The sequence below is a fragment of the Neovison vison genome, chromosome 3 (genome assembly GCF_020171115.1).
Source record: "Neovison vison isolate M4711 chromosome 3, ASM_NN_V1, whole genome shotgun sequence".
Lineage (NCBI taxonomy): Eukaryota > Metazoa > Chordata > Mammalia > Carnivora > Mustelidae > Neogale > Neogale vison.
The window spans coordinates 66,066,197-66,084,550 of record NC_058093.1 but is presented as its reverse complement, the minus strand read 5'-3'; the positions used below and the strand labels follow the sequence as shown (position 1 = coordinate 66,084,550).

The window sequence follows — 18,354 nt, the reverse complement described above, 5'->3', positions numbered from 1 at the left end:
ACACACACAGAGGAATGATATTCAGCCATAAAAATGACACTGTGTGATTTGCAACAACATGGATAGAACTAGAGAGTATACTGTTGGGTGAAATAAGCCAGTCAGAGGAAGACAAATACCATATGATTCATTCATACGGTATTTCATGTGGTATTTAAGAAGCAGATGAAAAAGGAAAAAAGAAAGAGACAAAGTAAAAAATAGACTCTTAACTATAGAGAACAAATTGATGATTACCAGAGAGGGGATGGATGGAGGGATGCATGAAATAAGGGAAGGGTAACCATATAAGGGTAACCATAACCAGATAAGAGTGCACTTATCTAGATGAGCGCTGAGTAATACACAGAATTGTTGCATCACTATATTGTACTTGGGAAACAAATACAGCAGTGTATGTTAACTATACTGTAATTATAAATTACATAATAAAAATAAAAATTCATCTTCCTCTGTTTCCTTTTTATTTAAGTTCCTTTTTGAAGATTTTATTTATTCATTTTAGAAGGAGAGAGAGAGAGAGAGCGCACAAGCAAGGGAAGAGGCAGAGGGAGAGGGAGAAGCAACCTCGCTGTTGAGCTGGGAGCCTAACAATGGGGCTTGATCCCAGATCCTAGAGATCTTGACCTGAGCCAAAGGCAGGCACTTTAACCATCTGAGCCACCCAGGTGCCCCTCCTTTTTCTTTTTTTATTTCAACTTTTTTTTTTTTTTCCCCCATGGTGGAAGCTTTCTTCAAGTTTCTGTGATTCTTGTTTAATATCTTATTGTTTAATAAGGGCACGTCTATAAAAGCTACCACAAGGTCGGTCTGTCTGTATGAGTCTCATCAGTTGATGAACTTCCCATGATGAGGCAGCCTTTCTGTTGGGGAGCTTCCAAACATTGATATTAGTAAATGATGTTAATGAATCTTTTTCTGGAGATAGTCATTTGTCATTAGTAGATGTCTCCATTCCCCTTGGTGTGGGGAGTAAGAGGTGGTGAGGGTAGCTTGCGGTCTATGTTCTAGAGAAGTACAGAGGACAGGGAGCTGAGGACCCTTCAGTTTATGAGTCACACAATTCTCCTGTATTCAGTTCTGTTCCATCCCAGCATTCCCTTGTGTACTGTAGTATCCTTGAGCCCACAGCATCTCTGCATCAGTTCTCCAGAGAAGATGTCTGATCTGGTCAGAGAGGTAGATGGAAGGGAGTGGCATAGAAGTTTAGGCTCTGAGAGGGATCTGGTGGTGTAATTGCTCTGGATACCAACTTCTAACTAAGCCCCTCAGTTCCTCACCCCTGCTAATCTCCTAGTACCTCTGAGTGCCAATTTGCTGAGGCTTCTCAATGTGTGTGTGGGTGTGTGTGTGGCGGGGGGTCTTTCCTCTGCTGGCACTGAGTTTGCAGCTTTCTCCCCCAACTTAGTTACTACCCCTCTAATCACTTTGTCTTCTACACCATGGAAATCTCTTACCAGTTGTCCCTGTATTATCATCTTAAGAGTTTGGAAGGAAGGGGCACCTGGGTGGCTCAGTGGGTTAAGCCTCTGCCTTCGGCTCAGGTCATGGTCCCAGGGTCCTAAGATTGAGCCCGGGCTTTCTGCTCGGCAGGGAGCCTGCTTCCTCCTTTCTCTCTGCCTGCCTCTCTGACAACCTCTCCGCCTATTTGTGATCTCTCTCTCTGTGTGTGTGTCAAATAAATAAAATCTTTAAAAAAAAAAAAAAAGAGTTTAGAAGGAAGAGGAGAAAATGCATGTGGTCAGTCTTCTACTTTGAACCAGAGTGCATCTTCTCTGGGGACCAGAGTTAGTTCCTCTGTGGTTGGAAGACTGCAGGCAATCTTAGTTCTCACCAAAAGGCAGTGTTGGGTCTCACAGCCCCATGTAAGCTCAGTCTCCTACCGGTGTCTAGTTCCCTTCTGCTTTGTCAAACTGGAATGCTCATCATGCTTTTTGTCAGTTTCCAGTCTACATGTTGAGCAAGTTACCTTTTAAAATATTCTGTAGTCAGTGGTTAAACTTCCTATGCTTTGGTGAGGGAGGTATTGCATTGCTCTTTTCCAGGGAGAGGAATAAGTGTTGGTGAAAACGTGTAGAAAATGAGTTGTCAGAAATCAGTTAAAGTCAAGATCAGTTGAATGAAGCTCAGGAACTCAGATACGCTCAAATCTCTCATCCTAAAAATTTAACCCGCTTGCCAGTCCCTGTGTCTCTCTAGTTACTGCTCTCTCCATGGTTGGACTACATGTTCCTGTTCTCACTTCCACATTTTACTTGCCACTTAATGCCATTTCAATCTGCCAACTATGTCACTTGAAGCCCTTCTCATCTTGGTCACCTCCAGTCTTGTTTCCTTCTCTTTCTTGGCTATTTTTTCTGGTGCTCTTTACAGGTCTTTCCTTCTTTGCCTGTTTCCTAAACAACTGTGTTCTCTGGTGTTTAGCAGAGAACACAGTTCTCTTCTTCTTCATCTTCTGCATGACTTTGCACCTTCCGTGTCTTTGATTACTGTTTATGTAATGATGTATCAATCGGTGTAGGGAGACTTATGATAGATTTTCCTCCTAACCTGGGGAATGAAGGAAAGATCAAGAAAGGCTCTTTCAGGGCGCCTGGGTGGCTCAGTGGGTTAAGCCGCTGCCTTCGGCTCAGGTCATGATCTCAGGGTCCTGGGATCGAGTCCCGCATCGGGCTCTCTGCTCAGCAGGGAGCCTGCTTCCTCCTCTCTCTCTGCCTACTTGTGATCTCTCTCTGTCAAATAAATAAATAAAATCTTTAAAAAAAAAAAAAAAAAAGAAAGGCTCTTTCAGTTGATGATACAGATCTCTTTCTGAGCTCTCTAAGGTTCAGACGTATAATGCCAACTGCCTTGGATATCTCTCCATATATCCCAGAACCCCTCAAAACCAAGAGGTCTAAGTGGACACCTGTACCCAGTTTCTCATAGACGTCCTGCCTTAGCATAGAGCATGGCCACTCTCCCTTCCCCTCTTATTCTCCCATTCCTCCCAGGATCTGGTGGTTCTCTAGACTTTTCCCTTTCTTTTAGCCTATGTCATTAACGTGTAAACTTTGAAACGTAGAGTTCTCAGTCTGTCTCCCTCTCACCTCCAAGCTTTCGCTTTCCTATAGCACCCAATTCAACACTTTGGCAAAGTTTTCCTCACCTCTACGTTGCCATATGCTTCATTTGGAGTCTGTGTTTCATATCATTCTGTGCATACTTCTGTCATAACACCGATTATGCTTTGATTTTTGCCCCCTGGCTCTGTCCCACTTCATTTATAAATCCCTTGAAGGCAGTGTCCACACTTCTTTCAGCCTGCTTCCTTTTCTAGGACTCAGTTTCCTCATCTGCAAAATAGAGATACTAGTAATACCTCGACTGAACTAATGTAAAGGTGGATGAACCCATGTAAAATTCTTGGACCACTTCCTGGCTCATAATAGTGTTCAGTGAAAGCTATTATTATAATACTGTTAGCAGTACTATGTTTCCTAAGTATCTAGTATGGTGTCTAGCACCTAGAAGACTTTCTTTTTATAATTCACTAAGTAGATGAATGGAAAAAGCAGTAAGATTGGTTGTCCTACATCAAAAGAAACAGTTGTCTTGTACTGTGACTCAGATTTTCTTCAGCAAAAATAGGAAAAAGAGAGGATAAGACAGAAAAGTTTCACAAAGAGGAAAGTGGTCTTTTTTCTCCCAAACCCAGTTCTGGTTTTCTTTTGGTATCTTCACTGGTCTTTTCAAAACGTGGCAACTTAGAGTTACTGAAAGGCTGTTGATGAGAAGGTTGGGCCATCCCACCTCAAAGATCCCCCCTCCCCCAGTTGTACCTGGCGGTGTCAGCTTATCAGAGCTGTCTGTGGGTGATGTTTGTGAGTATGTGAACTCAGGTATCTTCTCTTCAGATGTTCTGCAATGAGAATTTTTAAATTTTTTTTCTAGAAGGTTGAACAGGGGAGTAAATGTAGGGCATACCACTTCTGGTTCTGTTTATCAGAATCATTTCTGTTCTTTGAGATCCAGCCTTTGGGGAATGGATAGATTCTAGGTTTATCTCATGTTTTTGCTCAGCAGTTTAGTTTTTTTTTTTTTTTTTTAAGGAATTCCATATAGGTTACTGAAATATACTGTAACTCTGACACAATTTAATTATGCAGTAGCAGGAAAATGTATGTCATAGAATATGCTTAGTTTAAACTGTGTCCATATTTCAATTTACAGGAAGAGAGATTCTCACTGCCAACAGGGTGGAAAGTGTTGAAAGTTTGAGTTTTGACTGGATTTCAAAGAATCTCTATTGGACAGACCCTTCTTACAGGAGTATCAGTGTCATGAGGCTAGCTGATAAATCGAGACGTGCAATCGTCCAGAATTTAAATAACCCACGATCAATTGTAGTTCATCCTATCGCTGGGTAAGTGTGTTCATGTTCCCTGAAGATCTTCGAACGGTATGTCTTTTAAAGTTACGGAAAAGTGGTGCCACAGTTTTTTTGGTAAGTTCAGCAAATGTAGGATAGAACTATATAAATTGAAATCACCTTCAATCTTATCTCTTTAGCATAAGCTTACGTAATCACTTCATCTCTTTGAAAACACTTTCTCCTTAGTTTCAGCTTTCCCAGTCTTCACTAAAATTTGGGTTTTTTTTTCCACAATTGAAGAGGACCAACAATGTGATACAGATTCAGTAGAGAAGGATTGCATGTACAATGGAATTATCAGGAAAGGCTCAAATTCTTCCCCTGCTTTAATGTATTGATATAAAGCATAGCAAAACTTGCTTAATCATTCAGTAGTTTTCAGACTAAAAAGTCTTTCAGACTACACACTGATTTCATGTTTAACCATTCCATGACTGGCGGTGTCAGACAAAAGCAGTTTATACTATTCTTTTTAGGTGCTTATCTTTCTAATTTAAATATGGTTTATAGCTAATATGTTTGTTATCAACAAGTCTGAGCTGGGTAGTTGTAGTTGAGTGGAATTAAAAAAAAAAAAAAAAAGAAAGAAAGAAAATGTTTAGGAATTCTGGAAAGCCTGACTCATGGAGGGCACATAGTGAGTACTTTACATAATCTTGTCTAATTCAAAAGCTGCTTTGTGAGCCGGGTAGATGACTGCCTGTTAAGCCATAGTTAGGATTCAGATTCTAGGCCTACTTTGATTACAAAATCTTTGTGTCTAAGAACTCTGTATGCTGCCTCTAGAATGTTTATTTTGTATTTAAATTTTCTCCTTGTGAAATAATGTAAGAAACATTTAAAAACTGGTGATACTATTAAGAAATTGTATTGCCGGCTAGAGAGTTGATTTTCTAATGAATTTATCTTAAACCAAATCTTTGGCATTTGGTTTTGAAAAGCTGTTAAATTCCTTTCCTACTGACTCTTCCATTTAAAAGAATATGAAGTCACATTTTAGGAAGTTACTTTTGTAAAAGATTAATTTTAGTTTCTAAGGCTCATATGAAAGAGAAGTTTTTTTTTTCCCCTAGATTTTTCTTTATGTCACGCCTCAGAATAACACAAACATGCCTTGGGTAGAGATTGTATGAAAGCTATGTTGGTTTGGGTGCACTCTTCAGTTGGTGGAGCATGTGACTCAGTCTTGGGGTTATAGGTTCGAGCCCCATGTTGGGTATAGGGATTACTTAAAAAATAGAATCATAAAATGTAACCTGAATTACGTCTTTTTATAAAAGAATCTACTTGATGACAGTAGTTTTAGGTCCTAGGTTTACCACAGTGGTTCTCTCCTCTGGATGCCCATTTTAATGCCATTTGTATTTGTGACTTTGGTTATATGTCGATAACCAAACGTTTAATTAAGAGACCCAAAAAACAAGAGTTAGATCAGTTGTATACTCAGTCTGCTTAATAGGCAGATTTTATTTTTTCTGTATAAGCCCAATAGCATATACAGAAAATGAAATTATTTGTAGCAGGTCTCTGGAAAATCTGAGTTTGTGCTAAATCTCTCCAAGTCATGTAGTTTGTCCCAGTGTTAACATGTTTGATTTATTACCTCTAATTTTTTAGGTACATATTCTTCACTGACTGGTTCCGTCCTGCTAAAATTATGAGAGCGTGGAGCGATGGATCTAACATTTTACCGATAGTAAACACTACTCTTGGATGGCCCAATGGGTTGGCCATTGATTGGGGGTAAGTAGGAATCATCCCAAATTACTGAGTTCCCACTTGCTATGACATAATTATGAAACAATATAATGTAGTAAGGAAACTGGTACTACTTGCACTCAGATATTTTCACATCATTGATTGGTGTTGGGAGAAGGCTATAGAATGATAACAAGGATGCAAAGAACGTAAACATAGTTGGCCAACTTCTCCTGGGATGAAAACTAATGCACTGCATGAATATTCTGAGGGAATTGATAGAGGAGGCAGAATAATAGGACCTTTGAGAGGTCAGTACAGAGGAGGCAAGACCCAGATCCCGTTAGATATAAGATAGAGATTTGATGAAGTTCAAGTTGTGTAATTTTCATAGAGGGCATCTTGAGGATAGGAAATCTTTTGTGTCAATTAATCAACAAATGCATATTTGCACATGTATGTATTCTGGGAGAATTTTGAAGTATAAGATAGAATTCTCAGGATATTAATGATCTAAGAATATAGGAAAAGCTATCAAGGTAAAAAAGCTGATAGACATGAAATGCCAAAGTAGTTTATAGGAGAGACCAAAGAAAGAAGTATATTTACCTTTTAAACATGGTTTTCTTAACTTGTGGACTTAACCAGGAGAAAAGTGAAATACCTGACTTGAAGATAAATCTTAAGTTTTCTTTTTCTTTAAAGATTTTATTAATTTATTAGAGAGAGAGCATGAGCAGGAGAGAGGAGCGGAGGGAAAGGGAGAAGCTGACTCCACACTGAGCAGGGAGAACCATCTGGGGCTTGATCCCAGGATCCTGGGATCATGACCCGAGCCAAAGGCATATGCTTAATGAACTGAGCCACTCAGGCACCCCCATTTTAAGTTTTCTAAGATAATTAAAAAGCACTTCGTGAAAGTACTGTGTCAGAGGTGGGCATACAACTATTAGATTTTTAATGAGTATATTTCAGTTTTTAAGAACTTTGCTTAATAAATGTTTCAACTGAACATACCATTTATGAATGCCCTCAGTGTGGAGGGTGCATTACTAGTTTCTGGATGACAGATAATTACTTATTTTATCATTTTAGTGCTTTACGGTTATACTGGGTAGATGCCTTTTTTGATAAAATTGAGCACAGCACCTTTGATGGTTTAGACAGAAGAAACCTGGGCCATATACAGCAGATGACTCATCCATTTGGACTTACTGTCTTTGAAGGTATGCTTTGAAGCAATAAAAGTGTGTGTTGTTTTTATACTCTGCAAATTGTTGACAGTGGACTCATCCTCATTTGACAGTCTGACACTTCCAGAAAAGGTGGTTACTTTAGAATATGAAAAATGAAAATGGTGCTATTATGTATAGACTAAACATTTTTTTTGTCTAAAAATTTCACTGTTAAGGTGTATTTTTCTTATAGATGCTTTTAGATAATAATTGGTAACTTACATAGGTATAGCATTTCGTAGGTTGCGTGTATTACAAAGTTTAACTCCCTGAGTACTCTATTACATAAATATCCCACAAGGAAATAGTAAACTACTGCTTTCATCATTTTCAGGAGTAAAACCAGAGCGTTTGTGATAACCTGTAATGTTTTGTTGTTTTCTCTGTGAATGTCCTCAGATTCGCTGTGGAAAAACCATTACACATATTAACCAACTGCTTTGTCACTGAATGACTCTGAAGCTTTTTAGACACATGTTGAGTAACTGACATCATTGTTACATAGAAATGTTAGAACATGGCTTGTGAAAAATAGCAAGATGTACTTGTTTTTTTCATCAACCTTTCTAACAATTGACTGCTGCTAGTAAAGATTGTTGGGGGCATGGAATTCTGGGAAGCTACAGCCATCGGTATCACACTGATGTATCCTTCCCTCTTGAGTGAAGGCATGGTATTGTGGATTGAGTTGCTGGGAATAAGAACGTGGCTTGGCACTTGTGAAACAGGAGGTTTGTCGAGTCTTGAAAATAAGGTTTCTGTGAATGATAGAATAGCTTGTGCGTTGCACAAAAGTGCCAGGTCAGGAGGGTGAGGAGACACTAAAATCGAACATGGTTCTGTTCGACAAACCAGTATTAGTCCAGTTAGAGATCCCATTTTGGGATCCACCAGAGGCCTTAACCCATGGGCTAGTTGTGTCCCTCGTTGAAACTTCCTACGCTGAAAAATCAGCCAGGTGCTTTAAAACACTAGACTCTGACTGTAAATCAAAGATTTTCTCCCACACATACAGTGTGGAATGATAGCTAGTAAATATATTGCATGTTCCATCCCGCTGTCCATTTATCTGTGGAGGAGGGCATGGTATTTAAAAATATTTTAAAAATGCTCTTGAAAGAGTAAGATTTTTGATGAGATGAGTCAGTTATAAATACTCATCCTTCCTCTTTATGCCTTCCCATTTACTCACTCCCTTTTCATTAATGATGTCAGACAGCCATTTGCTGTTACACCGGAACATTATAAGAATGTTAAATTTTCTCTGCTCTTGATAAAATGCTTTGGGGTTGAATAAAAATGCAGCTTCAATACCTTTTGTTTTTATCAGTATGAAAAAAAATTTGATGTATACTCATGAAAAAACACTGTTTCCCAAATAATAATAATAGTAATAGTAATAATAATAATAATAATTTTTCTCAACACTGCCCTCATTGTGAAATTTTTGTGGAAAATTCTTTGATTGCATAACATCACAGAAATCATCATTCTTTTGAATGAAAGGCTAGATCTGCTTGACTATCTGTGCACCACACAGGAGTGAAAGGTTTATTGAACTTCTTATCTATTTAAGTTTAGTAAGATACCTTCTTGAGTGGTGGGACTCAGTCTAGATAAGATTTAGTAAGTCAGTGACTGATTAGCCATTGATTAGGCCACAGATAAGGAAAACTGGTCTAATGATAAAATTTGTGGCATTTTAGGCATTTTTTGGTTAGCTGGGAATTTTAAAAGTATCCTTAAAGAGAAAAATTCACTGATTCTTTAAAAAATGTATACGTTTACTTCCCTGCTTCAGTAGTTAGTGTAAAGTGAATATGACTAAATTTTTGAAGTTCAGAGTCTTACGATTCCTCTTTCTTACATTTTGAACTTCATGGAAAAGGACTATAGCCGTAGGGGTAGGCACACTCCTGTGGATTATTTTACTGATCTCCAGAGCTACAGCAAAAGTTCCTTTTTGTACCAGATCTGTATTTTTCCCTTTCAACAGCTTCCTAGTAAAGTTGAGTGTAAAAAAAAAAAAAAAAATCAGTGAAGACATGAGATATATAGAATGGTTGATCTGAAAGGGAGGTTAGAGATTTAGTCTGTTTCCTTAATTTTACCAAAAACAAAACAAAGCTAAACAAAAAAATCCTCACACAGTTAAGTATTTTGCTTGTAAGCACTCAGAAGTCTAGTGCTTTAGCTAGAATAAGAACTCAGTCATATGAGGCATATTCAGTGCTCTATTGAATAATCCAAAATTTTATTTTTACTTTGGGAAATCTAAACCTAATGGCTATTAAATGCTGTCCACATACTCCATGCACGCTTGCCTGAACTGGAAACCTGGTATCATTAAATATATCATCTTTGCCTTGTAAAGAGTCATTCCTAGAGAGTAATAAGTCACGGAAAATGATCACAGAATCCCATTACAGATATTTATTGGAAAATCTTCTTGCATTTTCAAGAAGTGTTGCAAGCGTGTTGTATTTCCCAAAAGGATTTATAAGGGAGCTGTGATGAAAATACTAACCACTGGTGTTTCTTCTTAGACTATGTGTTTTTTACTGACTGGAGATTGGGTGGTATTGTTCGCGTCAGGAAAACGGATGGTGGAGACATGAGGGTTATCCGAAATGGCATCGCTAATATAATGCATGTGAAATCATATGATGCCAACATTCAGACTGGTAAGATTGCCACGTTTTTTCACCTGTTTGTATTTAACATGGTGGCTTCTTTTCTCTTTAGTACTTGGCGGTGTAGGATAGCTCCTGATTGTTACACATTCCTGTCACCCAGATAGTTAAAGAATGTAAGACTTAAAGTTTCTGTTCAGCTCTGTTAACCCTAGAAGTATTGTTGGGAAAACATATTTTAAGGACTTCTCTGTGTTTGTACTGAATGTTATATTTGGCATATTGATTTCCAGAAAGAAGCCACTTCGTAGTGTTGAGTCGGAACATTGTTCTTTTCTTGTTTGTTTTCCTTCATAGACTACACCTGTGATCCACCCAGTGGAAATGTACATAACTCACTGTCCTCCGCCGCCCCGCATTGCTTTTTCAGGTTCTAACTACTGTAATCGACCCACACATCCGAATGGTGACTGCAGCCACTTCTGCTTCCCGGTGCCAAATTTCCAGCGGGTATGTGGTTGCCCGTATGGAATGAGTTTGACTTCCAATCACTTGACATGCCAGGAAGACCCATCCCGTGAACCGCCCATGGAGCAGTGCGGCTCCTTTTCCTTTCCCTGTAGCAACGGCAGGTGTGTGCCCAGTCACTACCGCTGTGATGGAGTAGATGACTGTCACGATAACAGCGATGAGCACCTGTGCGGCAAATTCAGTAAGTAACTTAACACCCAGGAGAGACTTTGTGTGATGAGCAGAATATAGAGAGGTGCCCCCCTCCTTTATTTAAAGATTGGGTTGTCTCTGTGGGAAAAAAATCTTCTACAATTTCACATTTTAATATGTAGCCCAGGGCCTTAGGAATCTAGGTAATAAATATCATTAATAGATACTGTTACCAATGATTTCTGCCATTGATTTGGACTGTATTGACTAACGGTTTTTTTCCCCCTGACTTTGCCTGTTGGATCACCAGTACAGTCACAACATAAGGCAAGCACCTAAAAAAGTCATATCAAAATAGATAAGGCTATAATCTTTCATATCTGAAAGGATAGTATTTCAGAATAGGTACTTGGAATCATGGCATTTGAAAAAAACCTATGTGCTACATTCCCTTTCCCCCACTTTGGATAAATAGGACTGAAATGGTGGTCTTAACATTTATATTTTTCTTCAGTTGTAATATAGTCTACAACGTTTGGGGCCTAATGAATGCTATTGCAGAAAACAAAAGCATACCGTTAAAATGTAAAAAAAAAAAGATAAAAAAGAATTGAAATCTAAGAAATTTCTATCAAGGTGAGATCAATGGTAATAATAACTTTTTTTTTTTGAGAGAAAAAAGAGGGTCAGATTTGAAAATAAAAGTGTGCACTTGCACTTCTCTGAAATTTCTAAAATTTTCTCTCTTTTGTCTGTTACTTCCTGTCTCTGAAAGTACACATTTTTGCCTGAATATTTTATCAATTTGCATTTCTTGGATGGCACATTTTCAAGGTTTCTGCAGAAACTGTGATTAGAGGAACTAGCTTAGAAGTAAGGGATGGGCCTCAGATCACACCAACTGGAGATTGAATATGGGGCTGGGTCCTACGTCTCCCAAAGCCTCAGTTTCCTCATCTTTAAAATGCAGATAATTCTGCATACTTCCCAGTATTCATGTGAAGATTAAGAGAGAAAAAAAAATACGAAGCACTTAGAGAAATGCCTGATGTATGATAATTGCTAAAGAAATGTCTGCTAGTAATGATGAGGCTGATGATGAGAAGGACTTGCACATTTCTTCCTTTTTTGAATTTTAACTTACTTGCTTGTTTATTTATATTTTAAGATTTTATTTATTTATTTGACAGATCACATGCAGGCAGAGAGGGAGGCAGAGAGAGAGAGAGAGAGGAGGAAGCAGACTCCCCGCTGAGCAGAGAGCCTGATGTGGGACTCAATCCCAGGACCCTGAGATCATGACCTGAGTCAAAGGCAGAGGCTTAACCCACTTAGGCACCCAGGCACCCTCTTTTTTTTAAAAATTAAGTCCCGTTAGCCAAACTCCTCATTTGGTATATTGCTCCCGTTGAAAAAGAAGAACTGGGTCTTCAAAAGCTAAGAACTCCTCTGACATAGAAACAAACATCTTGGTGACCAGTTTATTTTCATTGTAGATAATTCCTGTGCACCTTCCGCCTTCACCTGTCGCAACGGAGAGTGCATCCCCGCACACTGGAAGTGTGACCAGCAGTCCGACTGCGTGGATGGCAGTGACGAGGAGAACTGCCCCTCCCAGGCACCCATTTCCTGCCCTGCATCCTTCTTCACCTGCGATAATCACCTGTGTATCCCAAGGAGCTGGCTCTGTGACACAGATAATGATTGCTCAGATGGATCTGACGAGAAGAACTGCGGTAAGTTTGGCACGGACTTCCCTTGGTGGGTCAGCCTAGCGAACAGATGTCAACAGTCAATAGGCCTTGCACACTTTCCTCCAAGGCTCACGACAGTTTTCACAATGTCGTTGTCACGTTGTCACATCTGTTTTATCTGTCAGTTCCCGTATCAATTGGCTGTAAGATCAAAGACACCAGAAACTTTTGAGTGCCCCTGAGCCTGGAGTTCTGTGGATGCACAACAGGGAACTGGGTCTGATGTCTTAACATCCAAATACGAACTGGGAAAGAACTGCTCCACTGACTTTTCACATATTTAAGGCAAATTTGTTTTTTTCTAAATCATATAAATGATCCAGATATTTGGCTACTGGTTTTTCTTCTCATTTCATAGAGGCAAAAAGGGGATAAAATACAGAGGCATGGGAAATTTAAATTTCCATTAGAGCTGTCTGCCTGCTTTTCATCGTGCTAGTTCTTATTTCTTTTAGGTTACTGTTTTTGTGTCTGTAATCATGGTTTAGGGTGGAGTTCCCTGGAGGAACATCTAGTCTTGGTTGCATGACTTGGCAAGTCACTTTACTCTGTAGCATTTGGACTTGAAGACCTCTTCTAGCCTTCACGTTCTGTGAGTCTCTCTTTAATATGGCTTCATGAGGATGGGGCAGCCAGCAAGCACATCTGACTCTAAGGCTATGTCTCTTCTGCATGGTGGGACCTTGGTTTCTAGAAGTAATTGTTCTGCTTAGACTTTGGATTAAATGTAGTCGTGACCTGTCTGTATACTGTGACTGCTAGGCCTGTGGGTCATGCCAACCGTGATGCCTAGTTGGGCTCCGTTGCTTAGCATTGCTGTGGAGCCACAGACTCCATCCGTAATACTCATGAGGTGTTGTCCAGTCCAAGTTCATGATGCTCGCTTTGAAAGTGTCGTCTGTTTTTCAAAGTTTAATCACAGTTTAAAAGTTCGACTTATCACCTTTTTATTCCTCTTTCTAAGAAACTGTCCTGGCTTTGCGTGCTTTTGCTGGGCCGACTTTGGCAATGTGGCCAATTTGAAAGAATTTTGGACACATACAAATGAGATGACTTGTGTATCTCCTTAGTGTTTTGCAGTTTGGCTCTAGTAAGCACTGAACAAGAAATAAACCGTTACTTGATTTTGTTTTTGAATGACATTAGAACTTACAGAGACATGCTTGCCTAGTCAGTTTCACTGTCCTGATCATCGCTGTATTGACCTATCTTTTGTCTGTGATGGGGACAAGGACTGCGTTGATGGATCTGACGAAGCTGGTTGTGGTAAGTAGATGGCTTTATTTTTATTCTTGATGTTTAAAAATAATCTCAGTGTTTAGTGGCTTTCTCCTTGAGCTAATTTCTAATGCTTTTTTTTTTTCTCATTCTTAGTAATTAATTGCACTGCTTCTCAGTTCAAATGTGCCAGTGAGGGTCGATGTATTAGTAACATGTATCATTGTGATGGTGTTTTTGACTGTGATGATCACTCTGATGAGGTAGACTGTCGTAAGTACCATATATCTATCTGCATGTATCATTTTTCTTAAAAGATTTTATTTAGTTTAGAGGGCAGGGGAGCGAGGGAGGGTGCTAGCAGGAGGCGGGGCAGAGGGAGAAGAAGAGAAACATTCTCAGGTAGATTCCATGCTGAGGGCAGAGCCCAGAGGGGGGGCTGGGTCTCAGGACCCTGAGATCTTGACCTCAGCTGAAATCAAGATCAACCAACTGCACCACCGAGGTACCCCTGCCTGTTTTCAGTTTTATTGGCATTGATACTACTGCACGTTTTCCCTAATTTGGATAAACTTTGGAGGGAAGACAACCTGAATTACAAACTATTATCAAAGGATTATGGTATTGAACACACAGTAAAGTTGACTAGGTATTCCAAATAATGACTTAAAATTTGTGAATCCAGTGATTGCATAAATGGGCATGTTCTAATCATTCTTAAGTAGGTTAAATATTTCTTAGATATTTTTGTTTTTACTATTAATTTTTCCTAGGATATCCTAAATTAGTTGGTTTTAAGTTTTGGGGGCTTCCTATACATAAAGATGTCTTAATGGTTTCTTTTAAATGTCAGTAGAGAGATCAAATTATGGTATAGATATGGTGTGAAGTGGTATTTGATATTGACTCAAATGAATTCATTTCAGCTAGTATTTGTTGAATATCTCCTGAGATGTTCCTTAGAGTAGGGTAAGAGAAATTATGTAATATAAGAGATAACTGAAGCAAAGTATACAATTACAAGGGCCTTAGAAATGGTACAAGTAAAATTCAGTTGAGGTTCACAGAAAAGAAATTCCTTCCGGTCCTATGATTCAAGGAGAACTTCATGGAATATAAATCTGATGGATCTATAATCTCCATGGTCTGGAGACCTATAGTGGACGGGAACTCTTAATGCTCACTTTTTGTGTTAAATAGATTTTATACTGTACATAAATGATCGTTTGTTAGAATAATAGTGTTTTGGATCATAAAAAGTAGATTTTTATTAATTTCTTTCTCCCCACTAAGGAAAAAAAAGTGTTTAAATCTATGAATACAAAGAAAAGTTAAGGGGGGCTTGGGTGGCTCAGTGAGTTAAAGCCACTTACAATTTGTGAATCCAGTGGTTGGGTCCAGCTCAGGTCATGATCTCAGCATCCTGGGATTGAGCCCCACATCAGGCTCTCTGCTCAAGAGGGAACCTCCTTCCCCACCCTCTCTCTGCCTGCCTCTCTGCCAACTTACAATCTCTGTCAAATAAATTTAAAAAAGAAAAAGAAAAAAGAAAAGTTAAATAAAATGTATAATACTCTATAGATGTGTACAGCACCCAGAAATTCTTAATCACTAATTTCCTGTTTCATGTTGAAAACGTGAAATTCTTCTGTGATGGTTTGTGGTTAAACCGTCAATTGCCGTTGACTTGGCTGTTGTTTGACAAGGTCCCTGGGAGGAAGCTTGGGTTTACCCCTGTGAGATAGGGAAGCAACTTTCATCTCTCCAGAATTGCTCAATGAATAGTGGAAAGTTTACAAAGAAGTAAGGATTTACTGTCACTTTTTGTTTACATGATGTGTGCTGGTTTCATTGGGTATAGGTTGCTTGAGGGTAAATTAATAACATCGAAATACATGATATTAAACAATGAATTCAGAGTAACAAATTAATGGCTGTTTAAGCTCTATTGAAATGCACTGGTGATTATTTAATAAAGAGGCAGACAAATTTTATTTAACCTGTAATTGAATGAACATTAAAAACATATGAAACAGAATTTTATTTTGACTCAGGAACTTGTCAGACACATAAAGATTTCTCTTCACCACAGTGTTTGAAAACCCTCTATCATTTGAGACTTTGCTGTTTTAATTTGTCATAGTCATTATCGTAAACCTACCATTGATCCAAAATCCTTTCCTCTGAAACTAGGAATTATATAAAAAGGATTATGAATTCATTGCATTCACAAGCCCGTCTCCCCCTTGCATTTCTCTTAGCAACTAGGCCTCCTGGGATGTGCCACCCAGATGAATTTCAGTGCCAAGAAGATGGTGTCTGCATCCCGAAGAGCTGGGAGTGTGATGGGCACCAAGACTGCATCTCTGGATCTGATGAGCACCATGGCTGTGCCCGCAGGACCTGTCCTCCTTCTCACTTCCTGTGTGACAATGGAAACTGCATCCGCAGAGATTGGCTCTGTGATGGGGACAATGACTGCAGGGATATGAGTGATGAGAAGGACTGCCCCACTCAGGCCTTTCACTGTCCCAGTTGGCAGTGGCATTGCCCTGACCATAACATCTGTGTGAATCTGAGTGCAGTGTGTGATGGCGTCTTTGACTGCCCCAAAGGGACAGATGAATCCCCACTTTGCAGTAAGTTTCCTGACCACAGTTTAATGGCCATAAATTCATTCTGAATGCACAGTGGCCTGTTGGCCATCACCGTTGTCTCAGTCACCATATAGCTTTAAGGAAGGGATTTCGGTTCCTCTATGAGTTCAAATCTGTGTAGGATAATCATCATGGAATTCAAATAAATCACCACTGGCTGCTATTTCGCATTAAATCCTTTGCTCTTGGTTCTGTGTTTTTACTTAATTTTTTAAAAAATGAGACCAAATGAGGCCATTAGATTGTCAAATTAAAAAAAATTTTTTTTGGACTGTGGTCTTAAGGTTTTCTAACTTTAATATTCTCTAATTTCAATCACAACTTGCCACAAAACAAATGAAGTTCGGGCATTTACGTTTGCTGTGATTAAAATCCTGTGATTGGCATGTGATCCTAATTGCTGTCCTTTCTTTCTTTTCCTTTTTAATCAATGCTCACTCTCAGATGAACCCTGGCCAGGTATGATTGCAAAATATTTTAGATTCCTATGATTTTAAATGAGTTATGTTTGTGCTGAAGATATTCTAATCATTTTGACTGACTTCTCCCTCTAGAGCCTGTTTCATATCAGGACTCTGAAAAATAACTTAGAGTATACACATGACAATGGAGGGCATTTGCATCCCAGGCGTAAGACTGACTTTGTTTGGGTGGCTTCAGGCATTGCTGTTTTGGCCAGGAAAGGAAGCAGTGGTGGCTTGCTGGTGGATCTGTGCCCTCTAATGTCAACTGCCTTTTCCTTTTCCATTTACTTACTTTCATAGAGCTTTGAGCCCTTGCACTTGAATTTCGTCAAAGTCTTACCTTCCATTTCTCTGTAGGTAGAAGAACATCAGGAAGCAAGTGGGAAGTAATTTAAGTCTCTTTGCATGCTTTATCAATGACAGTTGTGTTTCTTGATGCTAGCAAGATTTTCCCAAGTTTCTCTCACTGCACCAGATGGAGTTATAATAGAGGGTATAGTGAAGAAAATGGTTTAAGTCCAGTGATTGTGAAGCACAATAAGTCCTTGAGCAAATTAGAGCAGATACTGATGAGCCTATGGGACTTATCCAAGTGAGTGCTTCTCTTAGTTCTTAACTGGGTATTGTGTTGAAGGTGTCAGCAGGCTGTATGACAAATGTTACAATAGACAAAAAAGCAAAGATTCCTGACTTTTCTCCTTTGTGATTCTCTTTATTCTAGACCAGGATAGCTGCTCAGATTCCAATGGTGGTTGCACTCATCAGTGCATTCAGGGCCCCTTTGGGGCTCAGTGCCTGTGTCCATCAGGATACCTTCTTGCCAACGATTCTAAGACCTGTGAAGACATAGATGAATGTGATATCCCAGGCTTTTGTAGCCAGCATTGTTTCAATACGAGAGGTTCTTTCCGGTGCTGGTGTGATGATGAATACACAATAGACACTGACAGAAGGACTTGCAAAATTACAGGTAATGACTGAACTTGAAAGTGAACTAAGTCCAGCCAGTATAATAGCACACTCCAGAATTTAAGATCAAATGTTGCGTGCTGGCGTTTGACAGTGTTGGGAGTCAAATGGACTTGAATCTTAGATGGGTTATGTAACCTCTTTAAACCTCAGTTTATTATGAGGATTAAATAAGTTAATACTCATAAAATAAGATCTTGGCATATTTTGGAAAATAGAAGTTTAAACATAAGTAGGTGGATGATTTTTCTATTATTTAAAGTACTATCAATGGTTTTTGTATTTTTTAAAAATGATTTCTATATCACATGAGTCAGTTTGACCAATATTAATTCAGTTTCTATGATGTGAAATTGATTTTAGTATGTGTGAAGCTATTGATTTGACTACTTTAAAAGTGACAAAATAAAGAAGGGTAAGAAAAAAATAGATGGTTCCTTTCTTTTTCAAGTAGGAATGTGGATGGTAGACAGTCCAGGGGATAAAGTTAGAGGTAACGGCTCTGTGCCCTGCTAAAACTTGGCGTCATTTATTACCAAAAAAGAAGTGGAGAGGGGATATTGAGAGATAATTAAAAGTCTCTGCTATAGCTCAGTGCCTCAGGCAAAACAAAAATATTTTAAGAATTAATTCCTGTTGTTAGGAAGGC

General features: G+C 39.0%; 1 protein-coding gene across 1 annotated transcript in view; it reads left to right on the top strand.

Annotated features, from left to right (window-relative positions):
* Window positions 1-18,354, top strand: part of LRP2 (LDL receptor related protein 2) — a 207,030-nt gene that overhangs the window by 88,141 nt on the left and 100,535 nt on the right. Inside the window, exons 17-26 of the mRNA XM_044242279.1 lie at window positions 4,213-4,405; window positions 6,032-6,157; window positions 7,208-7,338; window positions 9,894-10,031; window positions 10,411-10,692; window positions 12,140-12,379; window positions 13,544-13,663; window positions 13,772-13,888; window positions 15,877-16,254; window positions 17,458-17,706. Coding sequence (XP_044098214.1) covers window positions 4,213-4,405; window positions 6,032-6,157; window positions 7,208-7,338; window positions 9,894-10,031; window positions 10,411-10,692; window positions 12,140-12,379; window positions 13,544-13,663; window positions 13,772-13,888; window positions 15,877-16,254; window positions 17,458-17,706 — 1,974 coding nt within the window. The remainder of the gene's footprint in view (window positions 1-4,212; window positions 4,406-6,031; window positions 6,158-7,207; window positions 7,339-9,893; window positions 10,032-10,410; window positions 10,693-12,139; window positions 12,380-13,543; window positions 13,664-13,771; window positions 13,889-15,876; window positions 16,255-17,457; window positions 17,707-18,354) is intronic.